At 34.2% G+C, this 23,427-nt stretch overlaps 1 protein-coding gene across 1 annotated transcript in view; it reads right to left on the bottom strand.

The window, feature by feature from the left end:
- Positions 1 to 11,246: 11,246 nt before the first annotated feature.
- KAN2 (Homeodomain-like superfamily protein) overlaps positions 11,247 to 23,427 on the bottom strand; it is a 37,688-nt gene continuing 25,507 nt past the window's right edge. Inside the window, exons 7-8 of the mRNA XM_089459822.1 lie at positions 12,128 to 12,320; positions 11,247 to 12,004 (exon numbers count right to left, since the gene is read on the bottom strand). Of these exons, the coding sequence (XP_089315948.1) occupies positions 11,988 to 12,004; positions 12,128 to 12,320 (210 nt within the window). The 3' untranslated portion in view covers positions 11,247 to 11,987. The remainder of the gene's footprint in view (positions 12,005 to 12,127; positions 12,321 to 23,427) is intronic.

Raw genomic sequence — 23,427 nt, forward strand, 5'->3', positions numbered from 1 at the left:
TCTCCCTTTCTTTTTTTCTTCTTTTTTCCAACCTCCAGTGTTGGGAGTGGATGTTATAATGGACAACTAATTTTCATTTGGATTTATGGGATATTCTTTGTTAGAATCAGATCCTTATGATCCATGAGTTCATTTTATACCACTTACTTCCATTCCTGTTAGTTGGGACTCTTGTTGCTGCAAAGGGTTGCTAGGCCACAAGTTGCAAGGATTGGTGGGATCTTTCTCCTCCTTTTGTGTGTTGTTTTAGACCTTTTGAACATCTGTTTCTACTTTATTTTTCTAATGTTTCTGCATTTTCTACTTCTTCTTCCAAGGGGTCTGTATATTGCCATCCTTTTGGCTTTTTCTGTTGCTTCTTGTTCCATTTGGGGGTTTTTTTGCTTGTGGATAGGCACTATGGAGGTGGCCTATTTGTAAACATCCACGACATTGAAAAGTTGTATTTTCGTAATCTAAAGGTTGAGTCCACTGTGTATTATTGAAATTCAATGTAATGTTGTCTGGTAGTCCCTGGCTAAGATCTACTTCAACGCATATCCTGGCAAAAGTAAATATTCCCCTTGTAAGTCTATCCCCATCAATCTTTAGAAAATTCCCCAGGGAGTTCCCTATGGCTATTAAAACATTATGATGCCAGAAGTGTAATGGAAGGTTGTGCAGCCTGGCCCAAATTGGCATTTTTTATATCACCATTGTGTTGGCATAGAATTATGGGAACCAAGGGGTCATCAAGAGTCCTGCATTGCCCCAGAACCATGGTCCCTTATTGAGGATATGTTCCTTTTCTTGTATTGTGGTGAATTTGACTATAGAAAACCCCTTAGGGCATAAGTATATTTCACAATTTGGTGACCATGCAACAAATATCCATTGGTGAAAAACATCAGATTTAGGCAAAAATCCATTAAATATGCATATAACTGCTTTTGAATAGAGATTTGAGTACAAATCATTTACCTCAGGGATTGAGATTGTGAGCGAAGGAGTCTCATATTTTTGTTCCATGATGTAGGGCCCTGGTAGCTCAGGCAATGTTGTTGGTTTGGTTTGTGTTTTTTTCTTTCCTTTGACTGCATCTTTAAAAGATCTTATGCTCTTTGAGCTGGTTCCAGAGCATCCACCCCGTAGATACAGATTGATTATGATGATCGAGTCTGTGACAATGCCATAATCCTGAAGTGTGTGGTTATCCTAAAGGTTGTGTCCTGAGTAGATCAAATTTTGCCTGCATGCTGGTATACCAAGGTGAGTCTAGATTTCATACCTTAAGTCTTGAATCCTCCTCCCCTTCTAGATCCTCCAGCAAATATGCCTACCTTCCAACGTTTTAATGAAAATTTGTATCAAGTCCACCTCAGTAGAGTGTGGGTTTGTTTGAGAAAGGGCTCGATCTGTTGCCAATGCATCCGGATCTGACAGATCTGAGCATATCAGTGCTCTATCTGGTTCTTGCTTCACTAGATTTGGGCTATCTGATGGATCTATGCATATCAGTGCTCTGTTTGGTTCTTGCTTTGGCATATCTGGGCTAGCGTGCCTGGCATCACCCTTTGTCAGATACCCACCTGAGAGTTCTAAGAGGGCTCCCAGGTATGGCTCTGCCCACCCCAGTGTTGTGTCTATGTAGATCTTCTCAGCAGATAGATCATAATTTCGGTTGGGAAATAGATATGGCTCTCTATTACGTATTATACACATGGTTTTTGCTGTATCAGAAATGGGAAGGGGCTTCGTGAGGCATAGGAGTGATAGATCTGAGTAAACAATGCCCAGACGGATGCCCCAGACACTCTCCTGCACTACCCAGACCATCAAAGAGGATTTTCCTTTGCCCTTTTTCCTTGAGTCAACGAGTCGGTAGAAGACAGAGAAAATACGTTTGTAGACTACCAGATTTGGCCAGTGCAGGGGCTGATCTACCATCGAGCAGCCCATATCAAAGATCCCTTGTCCTGATCTATAAGAATCGCCTTGTTTCAGGTAGGGAGAGGTCGTCTGTGGCCATTGTGGGGGTCGATCTGCCTCTGGGGGTTCATACTCTGGTTCACGGTGCAGCCAAATGATTGCTTGATTTACTGAGTTGTCCTACACATCTTCTGGTATCCTGCATACTCCATTGACGCCCAGATTGGTGGTACGAAGAGCGTGACATCGGTGCTAAAACCGTTCTCAGAAACCCTAGCCATTTTTAAATCAATTGTCCACATTCGATCTCCTCAAAAGTTGATATAAATTTCCTTCTAAAATATATGTTGTCCACGAGGTCTTTTAATTCATTAGCAAAGCTACTAGATTCACAACTAGTGTTTATTTCACTTACAACTTCCTTAATATCTTGTTCCCCTTTTTAGTCTAGGGAGCCTTGTGTAGACACATGAGGTACATTTTCTTCCTCTCTACCAGAGGGGCATCCATTATCTTCTTGAGAAGTATCTACATCTCTTATTTCTATCAAAGTAGTTCCTTTTTCATTGCTACTAGATGCAAAAATATCTCTTTCATCAAAAATTACTTGTAAACAATTATAATATAGATGTCTTTGTTACTACAACAACAATAGAATAACAACTTACTTGTAGATTGCATCTTCTTTGTATCCTCTAAGTGTTGATCAACATTGTAGCAATTGTATTCTTTTCTCTGATTTATGATCTTCGTGTGCTCCATACTTTAGATAGAGTTTCTTGATATCACATGTAGCCTGAGAACCTATATCATAGATGAACTACAACTTATCCCATATCTCCTTTGCTGTCTCACAATAGATCACTTTATTAAGATCTAACTTAAATGATCCTTTCAATATCGCCTCTTTAGCTTGTGCATCATAATGATTCTCTTTTATTCCATATTCAATAGATAACCATATATCAAAATCAAGGGATGTAAAATAAATGTCTATTCATACCTTCCAAGTTGTATAATTTGACCCATTCAAAAATGGAACTCCATCTAAGTTAATCCAATCTTATTTCTCCATGATCCCTAATCTTCCTTCCAACAATTAGGTTGATCCTAAAGGAACCGAGCTTTAATGCCAATTGTTAGAAACTAGGACACTGCTGAGCGAGGGGTGGGGTGCATCAGTAGTGTGATCAAATTATACTAGTATCTCAAATTTACACTTTTCAATCTATATAGTAATCAATTATGTAAGCATTATCAATCAACAAATCAAACATGTATCAATATACATATAAGAAACTCATAAAGATGTTGATATTCTTCTTAATTCCTTTACAAAGGAAACATTCAACTTTTTGTTACAATGTTCTCTGGAATCAACCAGAAAGAAGCTACCACTTCCCAATGTATCAACTACTACTGAAAGGAGCACCAACCCCTGATTTATCAGCACCCACTGAAAGGAGAACCAACCCCTAATTTATCAGCACCCACTGAAAGGAGCACGAACCCCTGATTCATTTTCCTAGCACCCACTAGTAGGAAGTACCCACTCCATCTTTGTAGACATTTGATTAGCTTAGAAGAAGCACCTACTCCCTGATTTTTCAAGCATCCACTTGTGGAGGCACTAACCCACAAGCTATTCTTCAGACACCCACTTAGATGGAAGCACTGAATTCTTGATTTGCAAGCACCAACCTATTGTCCATGTTGATCCCTCTTTCATGCTACTTCCAAGCATCTCATACTAACAAGACCCTCTTTCTTCAAAAGTAATTCCACCTTTCTTTCTAACACACATTAATCACCTATTTCAAACCCCAATATCATCAATTCATTCTCTGCATTTTTGCACACCCCTCAGACACCAATTCCAATTCATCTTTTTAATATACACATCAATACACATCTAAAGCCCCTTGAATAGTTAATTGTACAGAATCTCTACTCATAAAATCACCATAATACACCTTCAACACCTTCATTGATCTATAATCGATACACCAAAAACCATTTATTGATCATTCAATTATGCTTACAAAGAATATTAAGTTTGAAAATCTGGGATTTATCTTTACTTATATTCAGCTCATAATTTACACTTAACTGAGGTTTGATCTTGATTTCTTCATGATTTTCCACTTCAGTTAAGTCCTCTCGATGTGTTCAATATGTCTTCAATCTTTGATTTGTTGTCTTGAACTAAAAAATTGAACCAAGATTCCAATTTTGGTCATTCTAGAAAATTATGGGATTTAGTAGTGGTTTTAGCTATAGTTCCAACTTTAGTGAACTGCCACAATTGGAAAATATGTCAAATATGAAACCAAAGCTTCCAACCCAATCATGTTACATTAACCAATTGTAGTGAACAACCACTTTTGGCATGGATTCCAAATATATTGCATGTTTCCAACTTGTTCATGTGCCCTTTAGCAATTTCCACCAAATATGGCACATTGCACCAAATTTTCCAACCCGTTCATGTTCATACACCCGAACTCTTTGTGATAGGTCCATAGGCATAATCCTATATGAACACAGTCCTTTGCAATATGCCCACGGTGCTAAATCATGACTATGGAATGGTAAGCACTAAGGCTTAACCACTTGTGTCAAACCCCCTCGTAACCTTAACATATGCCCATAGGCGCTTTGTATACAACCTGCAACACTAAATCAAGACTATATATTAGTGGTAGGCCTAGAGGTTTAACAAGTCTCAAGCCCTCACTACCTTTTTTAAATCCATAGGGATAATCTCTTTGATATATTCTCACAACATTGTGTTAATATGCTCATAGACCATAAAATGCTTAAGAGTTTGAAACCCCAAAAAGCTGTTCTTAGTTGCACCTTTTGGAGACTGAAAAAACATCAACTTCCATGAAACTTCTTGTCTCCCTGGTCCAAACTCCTTGAGATGTAAATACTCCAAGCATTTTCTTTGGTGCTCCATCAAAAATCATTGACGACACACACCTTCATGGTGACATCATCACCTAACTTGGCTCGAGACAAACTTTTGTTTATGTTAGTTGTTGGGAGATTTCTCCATGGCTCAGGATAGGAATTCCCCAAGTGTTCCTCATTGTCCTCCTTTTAAGATCGTTGGGGTGATGTCATACCTCGTCGCATCTACACGTCAACTGTCTGCCATCAATGCACCCATTGTCTTCCAGCTATGCATTATTTGTCTACTATCTATTCGCTGCATGTCTACCATCGGTGTGCCACCTGTCTACCACTACTACATGTCCATCTCCAAGTTGTGCTATCTGTCACTCATTTTTGTCCCTCTTGGCCTCCTAAATGTGCCAAATCCTCATGCCACATGTCATGAATCAAGACTACCAAGTCACCTCGAGCTTACATCATGTTGACATCATCCTAAACATTTGAGTTGTTGATGTCATGTTGATTTCATCTTAGACCTTTGGAAAACTGACATGATCATGCCAATGTGGCTCCACCTATGCTCCATGCCATCTATGTCATCCAATAAGATTGTGCCATGTGTCCTTTGGTGATTTGTCCATGTAGTCAATCTTCCACATCATCTATGGAGGAAGGGGGATCTGAACCTTGATTTTTCAATGGTTTTCTTTATAAAATTGTCTCCTTGGTCCTTACAATCATGGAACACTGGTAAAATGCAATGTAATTAAAAAATGTGAGGACGTGAATATTAACATGCATTAGACAAGAAGAGTCTCGATAACAGATAGTGAAAGCTTCATCTCCCTGGGGCTTTAAACTTGTGCCACCCTCAAAACCTCCAAGGAAACAAAGTGCTAGGGTTGCATGTCCGCTTGTGAGACCAAAAATATCCCTCCTCAACTTGTGAATCGTGGTCCCATGCAACCATATCCTGCTACCTGTATGTTGACTATGTTGTAGGGTCTGCAACTAACTATGTGCCACTGGATGCTGATTATGTGTCCACCTAATCCTGAAACCTTGAATGTTGACTTTTGTTATTGAGAATTTTGAATGATCATATCTTTTGATCCACGAGGTACTTTTCATACTTCAATATACTGTTGGAAAGGTCCTTCCATTCCCTATCCATTTGAGCACTTTATAAGGACAATTGAGTAGATCTTCTATGCTGAAAATGGATCCAAATATTATTATCCTAAAACACCTTTATCATCAATGATAACATTGTTTGACAATCCTCTGGAAACCACCTGTGACATGAATGAGCTTTTCCAACCAATGACAACACCTTTGACACACCTTTGACATCAATGACAACAATTTCTAACAACAAGCTACATAGGCTTGGTTGAGATGTTACATACTTGGATTTTGATATTATTTTTTTATCTTATGCATGAAATATATTGATAGGTGCTACATGCACTTTGAGTTATACATACAACTCAAATCATTTTCTTAATCATAATATGTTCATATTTTATTCAATCATAGTAATGTCATGTAAATATATTCTAAATGTAAAAGAGTACTACTTAAAACAACCTAATAAAACTTCTAATAAAATAAACAATCAATTTGATCTTAATAGCATTGTTTTTAAGTGTATTTTTTTTTCTGAGTAAAGACTAATTCTATTAAAAAAGAAGAGTATAGTAAAATCAAGCTTGCATGCAAGCGAAGCAGAAGAGCAAGGGAGCCCAAGGAGATAGTCTCCACCTTGCTCCTAGGCGAAGAACCATGAGAGGGCTATAGAGAACATGGAATAACAAAGAACCAGAGCTAAGCAGAGAGAACTACCCTGAGGGGGCTATTACTATCACATGACTTTTTTTTCCTTTTTTCTTGCTTACTTTGACCCATTTAGTGGAATTTGGCTGAGCCGAAACAAGTTGAAGACTGCTCTGCCCTGGTGGCAGAATATCCTTCTCAGAGTCTGAGGACAAAGTGAAATGAGAACGTTTCTGGGATATCTGAGAGACGGAGGGGTTTGTCGAATCGTCCAAGGGAGCATCCAACGGAATCTCAGCGTTCTGTCCATCTGCAACAATTTCCTCCTCATCCGAACTAGCGGAATCTGAATCGTCCATAGGGGGAGGAGGCGCACAGGGGTTCCAACTTTTGGACTTGGGCTTGCGCTTTAGAATCTTCTTTTTGTCGAGGTACTGGGGACAGGAACTTTGGAGGTGTCTTGTTTGATGACAATGGAGGCAACGGAAAGCTGTGTTCTCGTAATACAAGGTTTGAGTCCAATGGAAATCTCCATACTTGAGATTAATCTGATCCGACAGTCCTCTGCTTATATCTATTTCTGCACAGATTCTACCATAGGTGTAGAGCCCATTTGCCTTCCGAGAAGAATTTACAGCCAGGTAGCGTCCTAAAGTTTCTGCAATTGCTATGAAGACCGAAATATGCCATAGATGCGCCGGAAGGTTCGGGAGCCTGACCCAAATGGGAATCTTGGTGATAACAGCTGTAGAAGGGTCGAAGTCTGGAAACCAAGGAGTAAGAAAAAGCCCAGCCGAGCCCCAAAACCAAGGGCCTCCCGTTAAGGCCTTCTGATAATCTTCATTTCGGTCAAAAACCACAATGAAGAATCCTTTTGAACATAAGTATATCTGGCTTTTTTTAGTCCAATTGGTATGAATCCATTGGTATAGATCTGATGTGCGAGGCCATAACCCATTGAATCTACATACAAGTGTGGATTCTGCAAAAAGTTGATAGCGATCATCAACCCAGGATGGGAGAGATTGATGGAAGGAATGTCCTCTGATTTGTCTACCAGAAAAGGCTTTGGAGCCTCAAATGGATGGCCTGTTGTTGAAGACGGCTGTGAATGGGCAGCATCTTTGCAGACAGCATCTTTAAAAGAGAAAGAAGGGGCAGAGGAGGTCTGCCTAAAGGAGCCCCCTCTCAAACGAAAAGAAGCTACAATAGAGGAGTCCCTCTTAATGCTGTAATAAGAGAGAGGAAGGGTATTCGTAAGTTGCTTACCCTTGTATATTAGTCTGAGGCAAGATGAGGGGATCCCTAGCCGGCCTTCAAGATTTTGCAAAAGGTCCTGCACAAGATCCGTTGCACGTGCCCATTGCATTGTTGTCTTGCCCGAGAGGCTGACTTGGATCTGGGAAACATGTGAATCTTCATGCAAATCTGGGTCAGATCTGGCTCCTGCTACCCGGCTCCAACCCTTGCAAATCTCAGATGAGAGAGGACTGGAGCTTTGAAGGGCCTTCTCCTCCTAAATTTGCCGCATGGGAATGAGAGTAGAAGAGGGGAGGGTCCAAAGATTAATGAGTCTATCAATGCATTCCGCCCAGGAGAGTTTCCGGGTGATCCGTCCAGGCAGATCCAGGAAGCTTAATAAATTTTGCAAATCTAGAACAGGGTAATGGCTATTCTGGGGGAACAGATAGAGCGCTGATATGAATGGGCTTCCTTCCAGAGCGAAGAAATTCTTCTTGGGGGCCGCTGCCCGAGGATGGATAAGAGGGTACTCTGCGCGTTCTTCCTTAGCCGCTATACCTTCATTTTGATGGGGTCGGCTGGTGCGAGAAGCGGCTGCACAAGTCCATGATCTGTCGGCTACAGGGCCGAGGGCTAAACAAATGAGGGGGGCTTTCAGAATATGATGGAAAGCAAGCATATTCGAGGTGGAAAAAACCTGAAATCCGTGGATGAAATGCGCATCGCCGAAGGCAGATGTATCAGAGGTGAGGTTAACCAGAAACTCGTGGAGGAAGCACTCGTCCCCTGCGTCGACAGAACCATCTCGAGGCCAGACGGCGGCCGAAAGCGAGGAGGCGGCGATATTTTTAGGGTTCATCTTTCCCGTTCAGTCACTCAAAATTATTTTCTTGTACAATCCCTATGTTCTTTTTAAGTGTATTACATGTATTAGTTTAGAAAAATACAATTAGAATTTACCTATTCACTTAGTAAATTGCCACACAAATTAAAAGAATAAATAAACTAAATATCCTTAAAAAATGATTAAACATTATGATTACTTATATACGTGATTGAGTCAACCATATATAATTGAATTAACCTAATTAAATACATAATCTCTTATAATAATAATAAAAGCTTTATATATAAAATACTTTGAAATTAAAAAAGAAAATTCATAACAAATATTATATTCTAATATATATAAATACTTAAAGAATATGTAAAGATTTTCATCTTTATGACTTCTTGGCTCTCCCATTAAAAAAGGAAACGTTGTGGCTAAGAACATAATACATCCTCGATTTTATATTCACTCAAACTATACAAACCAATCCTATAAGAATTTCTTAGGTCCACTCGCTTTGCTTCCGAGTGGTTTATCTATGATGGAATGATCCTTTAAATGACGTTGCTAAGAACATAATACATCCCCAATATTATATTTACTCAATTTTCACGAACCCATCCTATAAGAATTTCTTAGATCCACTCGCTTTGCATTAGAGTTGTTATCCATGATCGAATGACCTTTTAAGCTCTATTTTATGAGAAACTCACATATCTCCTTGAACACACAAGGAAAAGGTACTATATTTATTTAGCCGAAACAAACCAATCATAAGCCAATTTCTTATTCATTAGGTTTGTATTAGATTTATTGCCGAGACAAACCAATCCATGCATGACAGTATTCATGATTGAATGAGCTCTACTTTTTCGTATTTTATGGAGGGAAAGCGACATATCTCCTTCAACACACAACTATCTAGTCTTCACGACGCTGATAAGGACTTTCTAATCTCCTTGCCTCCTATCACGAATAGCTTTCTTTTGAAGTCTACGAGAATCCTTTGATCTTCCAATGAAGTTTTTCTTCCATATTTTTGTTCTCTGATTCCTAAAATCCTAAAAGGCCTCTTTCTTTCTGGTGAATATGCAACAACGGTCAAAATGGTCCTTGCTTTTCTTTTTGCCATGGAAGCCTTGTCAATTTTTATCGTGCTCTATGCCTTTAGTATAAATGGAAACAGCATTAATTTACCATAGCCAAGACAACAATGCCATCTAACTCTATTCTCAGGGGCTTGCAAGGTGCATTTTTTTCGCATATAGGTCGCAAAGTCTAAGAGGTGTTAATGCTTTCGAGTACAAACACACTATTATAGTACATAGAGATAGAGAATCCAAGGAATAAAAATGGGTGCTCTCTGGTTAGCAGCTGTTTAATGGTATAGTGATGAAGCGATGCCATTAACTCCGATAGGACAGCTGATTAGGTCTACGTTGACATGTGCCCATTGTTTATATTATTCATTGAGCAGCATGAGTGCCCATTTCAAATTTCAAGGATCAACGCATTTATTTATTTATTTTTTATTCAAATTGTGCTGGTCATTTCAACTAACAGCGACAAAGATGTTAGTTCAACTTGACCTCTCAGTGGATTTGCCGTATTCTGTCTCAAATCCAACTGACTTGTACGAGTGAAACGCAAATTTTGATCCAATCCAGACAAAGGAGCTTGACTGTGATTTCACTTTTAAGAGTTTTATGGAGTCTCGTGCATTTGCATTGCATTGCATGGAAATTTGTTGGCCAATACCTGCCTCGGTTGATCATAAGTTCTGGGTATAGAAAATGGGTCCAACTCTAAAGCATCCTCTCGTAATTACAAAATATATCCGTAAAATCAGTCCGTGTGTCTGAAATAACTATGTACTTTCCCTTTCTCCTTTGCAATTATTATGGTTAATTTTAGTTTTCTGATCTTAACTTTTATGTAACGGGCAGAAATGCAATTATTAGGGTAATTTTAGTTTTATGGTCTTAAGCTTTAGTGATGTAGTCGGCAGAAATGGAGTGCGGAGATAATGACTCCTAGTTACTCATTGATGATTTCAGTATAAAGCAGTTTACATATAATTTAAATGTAGGAAGTGTCATTAGTGCTAAAGTTTTAATTCAGGAAGTGTCATTAGTGCTGAAGTTTTAATTAGAAAGTGTTATTTGTGCATTTGTGAGTTAAGAATAGCATATTTATTCTTAGTAGTTTTCAGTCTTTAATCATGTAGTAGCAGTTCATATTTTGTAGTTTTTTTTATCTGTCTATTTATCAGATTGGTATAAGAAAAATAGGGGAATTATTGAAGCAATTTACTGAACAGCAACTTATATGTGAGTGTTATTTTGTGGTTTCTTTTTCTATCTATTTATCATTCCAAAGTTTTTCAATATGTTAAATCTATTTATACACTTAAAAAAAACATTTTAAATAACTTAAATTCACAATTTTACCCCTAGTTTAAAAAATCAAATACATCTGCTCCATAACTAACCAGTAACCACTATGAGCATATCATCGCTTAGTCCTGCCATCCATGAAAAATAAGTACAATAGATATATCTAACAACCATATGTTTACGCAGTGGCCTCTGAAAATCGTGCCAATTCATTATAATTATAAGATAAACTAACCATGGATTTGGAAAAATAGATTGGCATTTTCATCCAACAGCACAAAATGGCATCAAACTGCCTATTTACTTTTGGATATATGTGTCTGTTCTCCCAAAAAACAGGTATGACATATAACAGATCTCCGCGGCAGTTAATTTTTTGACATAATCTGCTATAATTCTATATGGTACAGCTATTCAACGACGAGGCTTATAAAATCCAGAGACACCGCCTTCAATGCCGCATGTTTTCAGTACTTTGGTATGTATTTTGTAGGCCATCGCAACATTTGTATGATTCACTGTAAGACGGCATTGAAACTCCAGGAGTACCGTCTAACAAGAGAGTACATTTAGAAAAAAGCTAGATCTAAAACACTGTGTATAAAAAGGATCTTGACTTGCTATGCCCTTTCACGCCAATGCACATGTGCAAACATGCAAAGTGCATCCCAACCATTAAAAACCATAAGATACACCCGCTATCTTCATACACTTTGTGCTTTGAAGTTTGAATGTAAAGTAATCCATTGTGGGCTGTATTGCTTTCAATTACATGTCAAGTGAGAACATCCAACTCCTTATTGCAAGAAGAGATTGGTGAGATAAGAAGTCATACAGGATAAAAATGACAAGGATGGATATTTTGGCATTTCTTTTTCTGATAATACATACAAGTCATCCTTTTGATTTCAACAGACCCTAGTCCAGCATCATTATGTTTGCTTCAGATCTGCATAACACCATATATCAGAAACTTCAGAAAAGTTTAGTAATAAAAATATTACATATAAAAGTGCTCAAAGATTTCACTAACTCATCCAAGTACAGATTTCAGGGGCATTAAACTCTTTACCTTGCCAACCCGGCCTGCCAAGAGTAAACTCTAAATTTGGCTTTTTGGGTATGGTCTGATTAATCTGGGAAGAAACTAACTGGGACAAAGTTGTACTATTGAAATGAGGATGCGGGCTCTCTGAGCTGTTGTGATGAATTGCATCGGTACTCATTCGATGCAAGGTCGATTGCTGTTGTCTATTACCATTTACCTGCTCCGAATAATAGAAGAAATTTTATCGTCAGCGTGGTAATGATTCTATTAGAGAATGGAAAGCAGAATTACTTCAGCAAAATAATTTAAATTCAAAGTTTTTTCGAACATATTCAACCTCAGATTGAGTAATAACCCGTCTGACCGTGTTCAACTCATGAATATTTAATTCAACCATGGGTTTCCTATCTCAAATTTGCAGCCCACACTTATCGATATAGCCATATAAAATATTAAACTGTATAAAAAATGACCAGGAGTGCATGACTTTGCTCTGATAAAAAATGAAACAGATTGCCCTCCACTTTACAAAATCAGTACAAAATTTATGAATGACATCATTACTATGGCATTTTTCGTTACCGAATTTGCAATGAAACATTTTCCTCAACTATTATAATTATTGATATTATTATATTTCTAACTAAAAAGAAAAAAGCTTCTTTCCATTTAGAATTTCAATCATTGCAAAACCAGAAACATAAATACCATGACAAGGCTAAATGATATGTTTGTCAATATGAACACACTTCGTCACTAACTAACAATTACGTTTTAAACTCCAAGTCATATCCCCATGAGCATCACCATAATAAGCATTAAGTATAAGAACATGTTGAAAATTTACCCTTCAAACTTCCATTTTGAACCGATCCTTTTTTTTTTCACATCTCAATGGTTATATTTATTATTAAAACATGTTGAAAAGGTATTCTTCATTCTTGAGCCTACTAGTATCTGGATTTCAATTGAGAGGGACTGTCAGAAGACTTCCCATTTCTCTTTTCAAAATTCAATGCCTTTGGAAAGTTTAGGCAGTAAACAAGGACAGCTATTTATTTTAAGTTCTTTCTGAAGATCATTCCGAAAGTATGTAGTTGTTAACTCAAATGATCCAAAAATGTCATTGACAAAAAGCATCTCTTCAATTTTTGCTGTTATCGTTAGGGTCTTAGGGTCTTCAGGGCAGACTGTTCTTTGAGACATAACAAAATAAATCACTATACAAGCCACTGTCCAGAATCTTCTTACTTGCGTCTTGTAATATATTGTGATCTAAGAAGGCTTAATCAATTTCTTAAGAATGCTTAATCAATTTCTTAAGAATGGTCTTAGGATCATGAAAATTCTAATATAACTAATAACCCCGTGGATCAAGGTAAAGGAGATCATAATGTTTGTACTTGCGAGCTTAAAATTACAATATTTATTTAACTAAGAATGCCAGGCTGTGTTTAATCAGGAGGTTCTCTCCACTTTGATGGTCATGTACATGCCATGATGGGATAGTTTTACCAAACAAATGAACTCACTTTACTATTATTCAACAGATGCATTGACCAACCAACATGCATATGCAATAGATGCAATGAGAAACAGATATGAAGTGGAGAAATGAAGAACAAATGGTAGGTAATTTCTGTAAAAAGCATCGAATTACACCACAATTAGCAGCATTCCAAATTCCAAAGTTTAACCTCTCCTTTTTATTCTAGCAAACACATTAATTGCAGATACACAAAACCTACAATCCTTCTTTTATATACAGCTATTATTTATAATACATGCACAATTATCTATTAATACCACACTGCCGCCCTTCCCACACTACAAACTAGTCTATCAATATAATTGAGAATTAGTACCGATTATTAGTGCTATTATTGATGATGAATTCCAGACTTGCTCAACTCTAGTTACAGTTATATGCAAAATGAATTGATTTCTGTGCAGCAAAAATTTCGCAAAAATTTTCTTCAGTGAATATTTCTTTGAACACGTCCATGAAAGAATTCTATTTATCTCTGCATAGCACTATAACTATAGTACCATCCTGACTGATTTCAAAAATATTTTATCTGGCTATGATAGGTTTTTCGTTAGAAGTTAGAACTATAAGTTTTGAAGCAACCCTTTGTTCAATAATTTCGATATTCTTCCTATGAGGGATTATATGGTTTGCTTCCACCACTCATAACGTAGTCACAATCTGTTCATAACTATCAATGAACATGATAGTTGTTTTGGCTTCTCAATTTTTGTTTTAAATTAACAACACCCCTCTCTCACATTTGAATTCTAAAGAAGCTATGCCCCTCATTTATTGCAATAAACAAGAATGACGGTCTCTCAGCACCACGGTTTTTATATTCTTGACAGATATATAAGCATCAACAGCATAATCAAATATTGTTAATTGCTTCTTGTTGACGTTGCTTACACTAATGGAAAGCACCTCGATTTCCAAAACCTACGCATCTTAACTCACTGATAGGATTACTTGGCTAGATTAAGTCCCTTATCTTCTTCAATGACTGCAACTTAGTTACCAAACTCCTACTCAATTCTAACTGATCTAGAAAGGATTTAAATTCATGAATATATCTTATCTTCAGACATGGTCAATCTGGATTCCGGTTGTAACTTTCACTATCATGCAACTTTTCAGAATTAAAAAGCACCCATGTATACACTAGCTATCACCTTTATCAGTCTACTGGAAGTGAACTGTCAATGTTCTGCACAACAACCATCTGAGGCGATTTTTTTGCCCTTATTGTAGCAAGTGGGGAAATCTCATTTCAACCTTGGTGTTGATACAATTCTGTTGGATGGAAAGTTTGCTCAGACATTGTTTTAATCCATTTATGACCATGTAGATGACTAGCAGCTACCCTCTGAATAAGCCATTTCTCAACGACTAGTTGACTAGACGCTACCGCCCATAAACAATGACGGCCTTTTAACCTCCTCTCGATTTTAATATAAGCAAGACAATAAAATACGTTGCAATTATTTTCTTAAACAACAATGGGAGGCTTTATTCCAAAACAAAAACATATTTTTATTTCTTGAGTAATTTTTTTTATAATATAAATATATTTTAATAAAAAACTATATTTTTATATAGTTGAAAATGGGAATTATAATTTATAAGTTTTGAAATATTACAATTAATAATCATTATTAACGGGAGTATATATATTATAATTTTATTAATAGAGTAGTTATCAATTAATGGTAAGTTTTTCATATATTATGGAAAATTTTAGAGGCTAATATTTATACTCAGGTTAATATTTATGTTTTTTTTCTAAATAAAAAATGATAATTTTCATTTTTGTTAAAAATTATTCTCCAAAAATTGGATAGCTTTCATTTTTCTTAAAAATAATTTTCCCACATTTTATAGTAAAAAATTATTTGGCCAAAATTTTATAAAAACTATATGTAAAATCATTATAAATTTCATATTTTTACAAAAACATCATTAAACATTTTACAATTTGCATATTGAATACTAGTAACTTTCGCCAAAGTTTCTAAATTTTAAGATAAATTTCCATCATTGAATTCCCCCCCCTCATATATCCCTGTATTGGTTATAAATTATTTAAATTAAGTAATAAAAATGAGATATGGCAATGGTTTGCTAATATACCATTAATATATAATTTCTTTAAAAACCAAAAATTGATAGAGAGTGTAAAGTGTAAATTTAATAGTAAGGGAAAGAATTATGAGAGAATGAAAATGTTCTTTTGAGATTAGGAGATGTGAGGAATTAGAGCTTACACTTGAGTGTGATGAAGCATAGTGATGAAAGAGTGAACTAGAGTCAGAACAATTTGTAGGCAAAGTTGCCCTACAATTTTGATTAAGAATATTGTAAATGAATAGTAAAGAGTATAAATGATAGCAAGTAGTCAAAATCTTTTGGATTACTTAGAAATAAATCATTTTCACCTAATTTTCTTTTTTGCAGAAAAATATTAATTATAATATTTGGAATTCTCAAAAAAAAAGTTTTACTGTTGCTATATATTTTGTATAATTTTGTTTATATATTTTTCATAAGTGTGGTTTGGGAAATATGAATTTACTGATAGAATTAAAGATTTTCCTTTTGGATGTGGATAAGCCACTGAAGTTGTAGGAAAAGGGACTCTTTGAATGACAATAGGGTATGGAAACCAAAAAAATATTTAGAATGTAAGTTACTATAATGATTGAGAACATGTTACCTATAAGCCAAATGGAAAATGTTGGATTAACCATGAAATCTCATACACATGGAGGGCAACTCAATTACTATCTTAGGAATGTAATGGCAAGAGTGGTAAGGAAAGTAAATTTGTATAGACTTTACTAGAACATGTCTGAAGTGGCCTTGAATGTTGCTGATTGGTTGAAGTTTGTTGATGTAAATGTGTGTTTCACTGGGAATTTGTGATTATGTGTCCTCCATAAGTAGCATCAATCTCCTCTCTCAAAGGATGTTACCAAATATGCTAACAAATTGTTGGAGCTACCACATAGTAAATTACGATAGTTTAAATATTTCCTTGATAAATGTTCAAGAATAACTTTTGAGTATTGCGTGGAAGAGAAATAAAAACACAATTGAAAGTTTTGAATTGTTTTGGGCCTAAATAGAGGATGAGATTAAGAATATAGTTATACATATGCCTTAATTACCTTTAAAGACTTAAACTTGAATTTACAATGCCTACACTTTACAATATAATGAAAACATAAAAAAGAGAATAAGGAATTAATGAAAATTGCAAAGGTGTATATTGAGTTAATTTATTTTTTTTTGGAGAAATGACATCACAAAACCAATATATCTTTAAGATGAGTGACCCACAATATAATTGAAGCCTAAAACTATATACAAAACATCATAGGGGAGAAAAAAATTGAGATGTTCTTCTCTTTTGTATATGTAAATGTACCCAATGAGAAGCATAAGAAATTGAATAACAAAAGTATGAAATAAATCAATGGTAGAATTTAAGGATTTATAATCTAATGGGGAGGAATCCTTTTAGAATTAGTATTTTATCTTTCATGGAGAGGAGAGAGAAGATTTGGTAGAGGAAACAATCCAAATGTTTCATGTAATAATGTGATCTTTTATGAAATGCAATTATGTAATAGAGTGTGGAAGATGTTGTAGATAAATGAACACGAACGTTTGATTTTGAGTTCTAAAATGTTGGTAATGGAGCATTAGAAAGCATCAACATAAATGTGGGAAAGAAATTCGTACATAATTTATAGGTGGAAGAGTTTTTTAATCATAAAAATGACGAGAGGGTCAAGACACATCCTAGACTAGGCTCGAGGAGTTGTAGAAAATTGTTCTGGAATCATCAGTATTTGGAACAAATGAGATGTCATAGACCACCAAAAAGGTTCCAAGATTATGTTATGATGTTTAGTGATCAATCATAAGTAAAATTTAATAATTATTGAGAAAATCCTTGGATGCATCTAATGGGGATAGGAGATTTTGCAATGAAGTTTTTCTTACGGTTGTTGTAAAATTGAATGCATTCGATGGGGCTAGGACATTTTGCAATGAATTCTTTGCTATGGATCTTGCAAAATGATTAGGTACATAGTGTGGACTAATTATAGTGTTACAAATAGTTATTCATAAAATACAAGTCAATGAATTCAACTACTTTTGATCAAAACATTTTGGATTTTGCACTATTAGAATTTGATATGCTACTACACTGTGTTTTTGATGTATTGATACATTAGTATACAACAACTAAAAGGTGGTATTTTTTAGCCATTTTAAGTTTTTAGAACCTCTATTTCTAATTTAACCAGATTTGTTTCATTCTCTTAGTATGATCTTGGTTTCTACACATGTTTACTATGCTTGATGTTAGGACCATTTATCACTACATTAGCAAGCATTTAGATAAGTCTATAAATAATTTAATCTAAGATATGAAGTGGGCAAAAGGTTTTCATCCAATCAAATGGAACCTCTCTAACACACGGCATATGAATCCTTAATAAATCTCATCCAACATTAAAAGGAAATGAAACATCGAAAATCTTGATGCCTCATTAAATTTTATTTATTTATTTATTTTCCTTGTAACACCCCGATAGGTCAAACTCCCATTCAATCTACTCTACCATAGGGAGCATGAGCTTGATGGACTTAAGGAGAATTAAACTCGCCCATCACGAGAGAGGGCCAATGACTTAGTAAGAGGACTTCGATCATTTAGGTTATCCATCAAGGCTATATATCTCATTAAATTGTTTGAACCTACAATCAATTTATGTTTGAAGTTACGAAGCCATAATCAATGTTAAAAGGGCGTTTGTTTCTCAAAGTAATGAAATGGTATAAAAGAAGGTCAAGTCTAATCTTAATTGGACCCAAAAAAAAACCTAGTTTAAAAGGCATATAAAAATGAGAAAAACTCAAGAAATGTTAGGAATTAAAAACTTATAACCAAGAAATAAGCAGTGAGATAAATACTATAGTGAGAAAGACTACTAGAAGAATAAGTATTTTTTTTGGGAGACTCATTTCCAATTTAAATTAGTGAGGCGTGCTCCATCCCTTCTATGGTACTTATTTCTATTATTCAGATCGCCTAAAAGAAATCACACCACGGAATACAAGGAGAAACACTCACTCAATTACATTCATGACATTACCACGGAATACAAGGAGAAACACTAACTCAATTACATTCATGACATTATATTCATAGTGATTCGGCCTTACTTGAGAAAAACCAACTATTCAGGTCATACTAATTATTTTTCTATTTTAATGAGAACTTCCTTTGATGACTCCTAGTATTGTCAAAACCCTTGCTAAACTATGGTTGAAGCTATATGAATATCGACCTTAACTATTTGAAGAGAGGCATTGATTCAATGATAAAATGATTTAATGCTCAACATTGAATCGAAGTGTCGAAACTTGAGATGAAAAGCAAATGTATATTGTGACAAATCTAAATAAAATTATCTTTAATACAAGCAAAAGCTTAAAATTTTTATGGCATTATCGAAATTGGAACATCGAACGCTCTTAATAAAGATGCCAGCTCAAGTTTAGAAGTAGTATAAGTTCAACTTTTAAAAAAAATATTAAATAAGAGTTGGGGACTATTTATTAAATAATGGAGTAGGTTATTCCAAGTATGGAATGTTAGAAGCAGTTATAAGTTTAACATTTTAAAATAAATTATTAAATAAGAGTTAGAGAGCATTTCTTAAATAATAGAGTAGGTTATTCTAAGCGTGGGAGTGGGATATTTTAAGTAGATAGTTTTTAAAATATCATTAATGAAAGTAGTTTTTCCATTGTATTTTTTCTTTTGTCAACTTTTTCAGTTTCCATGAAAATTTTAGTGGGATATTTTTTCTTTTGTCAATTTTTTCAGTTTCCTGGGATAAATTTGAAGTTTAATTATAGGTAATTTTTTATAATAATAATAATAATAATAAAGTTATTTTTAAAATTGTGTAAATTTTTTAGAAAATTGATTATCATTATCATATTTTTGTTATAGTAATTATTTTTAAATTGTTAATAAAAATATATGGCATATTAAGATAAAATTACATAAATTATATATAATACATTTTTTGCATGTTATATAATTTTTGTTTTTCTAATTAATAAAATTGTGTCTAAGGACTGTGAATACTAACACGATATCATTTGAATGAAAGAGGTATAAGGGTGAACCCTAACATCTATTATTTAAGTCAATCTGAAAATATCACGATATTATGTTAATTTTTTGGTGAATGATATATTATTTTTCAATTTAAGTCCATACTAGTTTACGGGGTATTGTTATTTAACATTTTAATTGAAATATTAATTAAGATTGTTTATTTCAAAGGGAGAGGTGTTCATCATTTCTTGAAGTTTATTTTACTAAATTTTGAAAGTTTGACAAAATTGAAAAATGTTTGTACTTTGCAATTAAAGCATTGATAAGAGCTAAGTAAAATACTCTATCAAAATATTTTTCCATTACGGGTATAAGAGAATCAAAGTCAAGCCTCTATAAAGTTCGTTTCTAGTGTGAATAATGCATTTTCTACACTTGATAAGCTTACCATGTCTAAATTGGTAAATCTATTCATATATTCAAACAAGTTGGATGTACCCAAAAACTAGAAAACATATTAATTTAAATTCAATTATGCAAATATGCATGTAGTGGATATAAAGTTCCAATTAAGTCTGTAGTTGTTGGGGACTTGAGAAAATCGAAGTCAAAATATGAAAAGGAACTTACACTTTTGAAATCCTCTATAATTAATGATTTGTTTGTACACATTGAAAATGAAATTGATACCTAAAATTCAAGGAAATTTTTTAAGAAAATGTTTGGTACCCAACCTTAATCAAAACAAGTTGATCTTCATACAAGAACTTTAAACAAGGCTAATATAAGGGGAAGATGTCTTGTAATAAATTTGTTGTTTAAAATATCACATGGAAAAAATAAATGTGGATTTTGATTAATGATTTAACATCCTTCCATAAACCGTTTTTTTTGGAAACATTACAAATCACTAATAATATAGAGAATAAAACTTTTGAATCCCTTAGTGACTTGTTGGTCCAACATGACAAGAATTTTGATAAAAATAAGAACTTGAGGGAACATGTTTTCTTTATCAACTGAAGGAAAGAAAAAAGTTCAAGATTAAGAGGCACTTATAAAGAAAATACAAGAGGAAGAGTCAAAAAACAATAAAAGCTATAAAGGAAGGGAAGACTCAATGATCCAAGAAATCAAGAATATAGTCACGGATGTGGTAGAAAATAATGAAAAAGGAAAGATAATCAAAATCAATGTTATTTTAGGAGATCTAAAGATTCTTCTAAAAGAAATAATGAATCAAGAAAAGTTGAAGAAGTTGAAGATATGACTAAAGTAAAATGTGAAATATGTCTTTACATTGGGCATGTGATGGAAGAGTGTAGAACATGGAATGGAAAATTGTGTGAGAATAAGCAAACTTTGAAGCAACATTCTAATTTTAATCCTTCAAATTTTTCCTAACATGGAAATTATCAAGAAGATGTTTTTGAATATGTGTAGACAACTAATGATGAGATACATTTTATAGATTGAGTTACCACCAAGAAGTTGATGAGAAAGGATTAATATGATTGCATACTAGATATAAAGGATACTCAACATACGCATTACAAGAAACATTATTTTTTGGCATATTAAGCTATGCAACTATATCCAATTTAGTGGGAAAATGACATAATGAAAACTCCTCAAGGAGAAGGCTCAATCCACTTCTCTTATCAAAGGATTGATAGACTATAATTTTCTAATGTTTGGTATGTCCATGTTTTTAAAAATAAAATTGTTGTCTTTGGCTACCATTAGGAAATGAGGTTATCAAATTATCATGGAAGATGGGTTAATAAAAATCAATTCATTCAAAATCAATTGCAAAATAGTAATGAAGGTTTAGAAGATCAAGAAATTTTGAGGATACACATGGCCATTCGTCACAAATAGGCTTTTGTAAAATTAGTGGATTTATCCCTTATCTCATTAAGGTTATGGCATTATATATTTTTGTTCACTTGAAATTTGAAAGCTTAAGTATATTTAAAATAGAAAATATGGTTAAAGGATTGCCTACATTGAAAAGGAAAGTGCCAAATGTGAATATCATTGGCTAAGAAAAGGAGACCATTTCCTCACTTATATAGGGCGAGCAAATATATGTTTGGTACTTATCCATAGTGATAATTTTGGTTCTATGGAATCCTCTTTTGGTGATTGCAAATACTTAATTATTTTCATTTATGATTTTAGAATGAGAATTTGGGTATATTTTTTGAATGATAATTTATAAATCTTCGAAGAATTCATACATTTTCAACGATTAGTTGAAAATGCCACCAAAAAATCTATTGTCACATTGATAATAGATCATAGGGAAGAATTCACTTCAAATGAATTCAATGATTATCATAAGAAGAATCGAATAATAATACAAATGAGGAATTATTATACTCTACAAGATAATGGAGTCATAGGAAAAATGAATAACACACTAATGAGAATGGAAAATTCTATGGTATACCTAGTGAGATAGATAAAAAAGTATTGGTTCAAAACACTTCATAAGTATAAATTATATCTAAATAATTGATCACCCACATCTGCCTTACATGGAATCAATGCATATGAAGCTTGGTATGGTACTAACTCTTTAGTTAATCATTTTTTAATTTTGGACTCTACCAGTTATGGCTTAATTCCTAAAGATAAAATATTAAGTTGCAAAATCATAGTATGAAATGCATACTTATTGGATATTTAGATGAAAGGAGGGGTTGTATGCTAAAACCTAGTAGAAAATTCATTGTAAGTCAAGTTGTTGTCTTTGATAAGAGGAAACGTTAGATAGTTGGAAAGATTGATAATCTCCTTAGTCACTTGGAGAGAGTGTAACTCGAGATAAACTATTTCATCAAAGTAAACAAAAGTGGATTGAGAAAGGCTTAGCCCCTATCATGAATATTCAGGAGTTAGATACCTCTTCATCACATGATGATTCTCTAGATCAATTATGGTAACTTCAGCATATGCACAACAAAATAGACCAAAATGGTTCACACAATTACACCAAAATAATTCACTAAATTTCTCACAAATGTACACCTAGATGAACAAAACAAAACATGAGCTAAAATTTCCACTGCATCAAAATCAAAATTTTAGTGAATCACTTATTTTTCATTGAACCAACAACTTTTACAAACGCAAATAAGCTTAAAGTGTGGTAACAAAAAATGATGCATGAGTGTGATCGGGTGATTGAAAATGGAACATGGGAACTTGTTGATTGTCCAACAACTATTCAACCCATGCATACAAATAAGTTAGTACATCAAATATAAAGAAAAAAGTGAGAGTGAGGTGGAAAAGTTTTAAAAGTTTTTGCTAAAAAGTTTAAGACAAACTATGAAGAAACATTAAAAAAATCAACAAAGTGGAATATAATCAAAATGATAATAAATTTGGCTACACAATATGGCTAAACACTTCACCAATGGATGCCAAAAGTTTCTTAACAATGACGTAAAACAAAAATCTATATGATTCAATCTTCAGCATTTGAAGTTGATAGTCTATATGATTCCATCCTCAGCATTTGATTGATCGAAATGAGCACAAAGTTTGCTAATTAATCAAAGTTTTATATTGCTTGAAATAAGCACCCCGAGCATGGATGCAAAAATACTCCAAAACCTCAGAAACATTTGATAATTA

The sequence above is a fragment of the Pinus tabuliformis genome, chromosome 7 (genome assembly GCF_031772625.1).
Source record: "Pinus tabuliformis cultivar Carrire ecotype Pingquan chromosome 7, CPIR1, whole genome shotgun sequence".
Lineage (NCBI taxonomy): Eukaryota > Viridiplantae > Streptophyta > Pinopsida > Pinales > Pinaceae > Pinus > Pinus tabuliformis.